Here is a 4,638-nt window from a genome sequence, read left to right on the forward strand (position 1 = left end):
TCTCCCCCCGCCCCAGTGGCAAAGAGGGGCACCTCTGTGGTCCCTAACAAAAGGTCTATTGAAGTTATCCCCTTCCTTCCCTCATTGAGTAATTGGGCTGGAAAGTCTGAGTGGCAATGACTTTGGAAATACTAAAATCAAGTTAACCCTGAAAATAATTTAGGACTTAGCAATCTTCTCTAGGACAGGCAGAACTCTGCAAAAAGTCCAACCTTTTCTGCTGTAATAAAATCTAACTATGGCTTGCAAATTTGATAAAATATGGGTCATCTTAGTTTTGAAATATATCTGAGAAGCAATATTCCATTTTAAGTATTTGTGTCATGGTCACCACCTGCAAATCCTCACAGGGACAGAGGGAAAGCCAAACATGGAGGCTCTGGAACAAAAATGGACTTCTCCCTGGTGGCATAATAGCAGTATTAGAGCATGATTAGTCTTATTAATGGGAAGGAAAAGGAAGGATATACGAGTAATTAGGACTCAAGTGCTCTTCTCTGTGAGAGCAAATAAAACTCTTCCTGCAGCTAGAGTTGTATATATAATGAGCATGAAAAATGAATACTGGCATGAGAGATAAGAAATAAAAAATAAAAAAAAACAGAAATCCAGGTGAAGGGGCCTCATCATTTGCTATTACAATTTCTCACCTCAGTCTTTAAAACAGACTAGGTTGAGCTGGATTCTAGCATGCACCAGATTTAATATGAATGTGGATGTGAAAAATGCAAAATTCTGAGGAAGACTGATGATGACTAAAACTTCTGAACACCATTTCTTAAAGTATATCATACCTTTTGTGTGGCTGTATAACCTTAAGCAAGAGTTTTAACGAATTAAAAAGCAGATTCCCCTGGCCCCCAAACCTATCTCATTAGGGTAATCATAAGGATTATGGGAAACAATGCATATAAAGCAGGTTGCCCAACATTTGGCACATATTAACCACTCCATAAATATTACCTATATAATCATCAAAGAGGTAGTTATAGTAAGCAGTGTTTTCCTAACTAATTTGGTCATTTTTTTGCCCCAGAGCATTTACGATTCTACAGAACTTGAGAAATGTTCTCAAGTACACTCATACTAGCCAAACTCTATCAAAATCACTGTTTGGGACCTCTTATTTGAATTCTTAACACTATTTCTAGACAATATTTAAGAGACATTTGGGAGTAATTGGGAGACAAAGGGGAAAAAGTTTTTGTTATTGTTTTTTTATGGTCTAAGAAGAGTACACTACCCAACAAAATATATTAGTACAAAGTCTCTACAACTTTCTTATTTATAGCCCAAGAATGTCATTTGGCTTCACTGAAGCACAACTAATAAGATGCCATTGCTGTTCTGCAAACATCAAACTTGGGTCTATTTCCTTTTAAACACGGCAGTCTAAAGCTCTGTACCGAACAATCTATGGGGCTTGTATAAAGATTTAATTTATCTGCCCTACTATTCATCACTTTTGGTTAAGTCTTTTATCCTTAATATTTGCTTTGTAACTAATGTTGAGTATATCAGACAGAGTGTATTACAATTGGAGGTTCTCGGTGGATTTTTTTTTTTTTAATTCCTCGTAAATATGCAAAAACAAAGAGTCTTTTCATAGAATATGCTACTGGCAGATAACAAGGAGTTGAGTCATGGAGGGAAGATAGGACTAAGGCAACTGCTATTATGATTAGAGCACTCTAGGTTGTAGCACTCGCTGGATATTGTTTAAAAAAAAAGCCATTGCAACTGAAAAATGATGTGTTCTTTCCCTTACTTGTAAACATCCTAGTGGTGGTGGCATATTAAACAGCAAAACCTCAGTGGCAATCCGTTTCCATTCCAGCCAGACTAACCAGTTTCATCATATATCTTCGCTATGGCATTAAGAAGTCATTTGCTGGATTCTTTGGGCAGTTTAAGAGCTAAAAGCAGGAGAAACAACCAATGGCATGGCTGTTAATATTGTTCCATAAATGCCCTTGTCCCCTTCTCTTTCTCCTATTCCTTCTCCATTTCTCCTCTATTCGTATTGCATTTCCATCTCAAGTTCTCTTCCATATGCTTTTTTCTATCATGCCTATACCACAGGTCCACTAAGGAACTGCTTAATACCACATAGAACGGATACTGTACCTAGAAAAAGTCATGGAATTTGGAGGCACTTTATTCCATGACATTCTTTAGATTTGTTATAATGATCACAGTGTTTAGCAATTAAAAAGAGAAGAAAAAATTCTAGAAACTTGCCTGTTATGTCTCCAGACTTGTCAAGTGTCCCTTGGGGAGGGGGTCAGATCATCTAGCTGTGAACTACTATTAACCCATCAAATCTTTCTAGCCCATTTCTTCTTAATTCCTTCAACCTAGGATGAACCTCTCTTCTGGTTAAAACACCTCCAATTCCTTTAAACTTCACCATGCAGGATCTTTATTTCATATCCTCTTGACACTAATTAAAATCACTGCAATATTATTGGAATGCTTTTAACAGCATTGCTTACAGCAGAATCCACACTATAGATACCTAAATTGACTTACAAAAGCACCGTCCAACAGAAACTTAATGTAAGCCACATTAGTAATATCACATAATGTAATAATATTAGATAACATAGGAGAAAACTTAAATGACTTTGGGTGTGGCAACTTTTTAGAGGCATAATCCATGAAGAAATAATTAATAAGGTAGACCATTAAAATTAAAAACTGCTCTGTGAAAGACAATGTTAAAAGAATGAGAAGACAAGCCACAGACTACGAAAAAAAACATATGCGAAAGACACATCTGATAAAGGACTGTTATCTAAAATACACCAAAAACTCAAAACTCAGAAATAAGAAAACAAACAACCCGATTAAAAAATGAGCCAGAGACTGGGAACAGACACCTCACCAAAAAAGATATACAGATGGCAAATAAGCATATGAAAAGATGCTCCATATCGTATGTCATCATGGAAATGCAAATTAAAACAAGAGACACCACTACACACCTATTATAATGGCCAAAATCCAGAACACTGACAACACCAAATGCTGGCAGGGATGTGGAGCAGCAGGAACTCTCATTCATTGCTGGGGGAATGCAAAATGGTACAGCCACTTTGGAAGACAGTTTGGCAGTTTCTTACTAAACAAACTATACCATACAATCTAGCAATCAGAATCCTTGGTGTTTACCCAAAGGAGATGAAAACTATGTCCACACAAAAACCAGCGCTTGAATGTGTATATCAACTTTATTCATAATTGCCAAAATCTAGAAGCAACTAAGATGTTCCTTCAGTAGGTCAACGGACAAACTGTGGTACATTCAGACAATGGAATATTATTCAGTGCTGTAAAGAAATGAGTTATGAAGCCATGGAAAAATATGCAGGAACTTTAAATGCATATCAATAAGTGGAAGAAGCCAATCTGAAAAGACTAACCACTGCATGACTCCAACTACATGACTTTCTGGAAAAGGCAAAACTATGGAGGCAGTAAGATGATCAGTGGTTGCTAATGATTAAGGGTGGCAGGGTAAAGGATGAACAGGTGGAGCACAGAAGAATTTTAGCACAGTGAAATATTCTGTATGACACTAAAATGGTGGATATATGTCATCATTATATATCTACCCAAACTCATAGAATGTACAACACCAAGAGAGAACCTTAATGTAAACTATGAACTTTGGGTCATTTCTTATGATGTGTCAATGTAGGTTCATCAATTGTAACAAATGTATGTCTCTGCTGAAAGGATGCTGATAATGGAGGAGGTGACTCATGTGGGGAGTGAAGGGGTATGAGAAATCTCTTTATCTTCTCAATTTTGCTGTGAACCTAAAAAATAGCTTAAAAAATAGTTTTAATATAGGGAGGGAGGGAATGGAAGGGAAGAGAATTAAGTCTGATAGGACGAAGAACAAACTTGTTTACTGTAAGCCAAACAATACACAGTAAAATCATATGCCACTTAACAATGGGGATACGTTCTGAGAAATGCACTATTAGGCGATTTCATCGTTGTGTAAACATCACAGAGCTCACTTACACAAACCTAGTTGGGACAGCCTACTATACACCTAGGCTACAAGCCTATACAACATGCTACTGTATTAAAAAAAAAAACGCAAGATTAAATCAAGAACAAGAGGAAATGATGCAATCAGGAGACACGGTAAACACAAGATGTATAAGGTTGCTGCCAGTATAACACGACATACAGTTTTATATCAAATTCTTTTTTTTTTTAAGCAGAAAGAGTACAATCTAAATTAATGATAAAAAGTATAGTAAATACATAAAGCAGTAACATAACCATCACTTATTATCAAATATTATGTACTGTAGATAATTGTATGTGCTATAGTTTTATATGACTGGTAGCATAGTAGGTTTATTTACAGCAACATCACCACAAACACATGAGTAATGTATAGCACTAGGAGATTTTTCAGCTCCATTATCTTAAGGAACCACCATCATCTATGCTGTCTGTCCTTGACTAAGATGTCATTATGTGGCACATGACTGTACACTTATCCTAACCCAGATAGCCGTGAGCCACTTACCTTCCATAGTAGGGGAAGGGAAAGCAATCATCATTAGCACAGGAAGAATCATCACTCCTTCTACCATTGTACAACTGTGTAGG

The 4,638-nt window shown here is 36.6% G+C and overlaps 1 protein-coding gene across 4 annotated transcripts in view; it reads right to left on the reverse strand.

Moving 5' to 3' along the window:
• The window catches only part of ACVR1 (activin A receptor type 1), a 122,688-nt gene that overhangs the window by 51,437 nt on the left and 66,613 nt on the right, over nt 1–4,638 (reverse strand). For all 4 annotated transcript variants that reach the window (XM_015596783.2, XM_015596782.2, XM_025039401.1 and 1 more), the window contains one exon: nt 4,556–4,629. In XM_015596783.2, the coding sequence (XP_015452269.1) occupies nt 4,556–4,622 (67 nt within the window). In that variant the 5' untranslated portion in view covers nt 4,623–4,629. The remainder of the gene's footprint in view (nt 1–4,555; nt 4,630–4,638) is intronic.

Source organism: Pteropus alecto, unplaced genomic scaffold (genome assembly GCF_000325575.1).
Source record: "Pteropus alecto unplaced genomic scaffold, ASM32557v1 scaffold3, whole genome shotgun sequence".
NCBI lineage: Eukaryota > Metazoa > Chordata > Mammalia > Chiroptera > Pteropodidae > Pteropus > Pteropus alecto.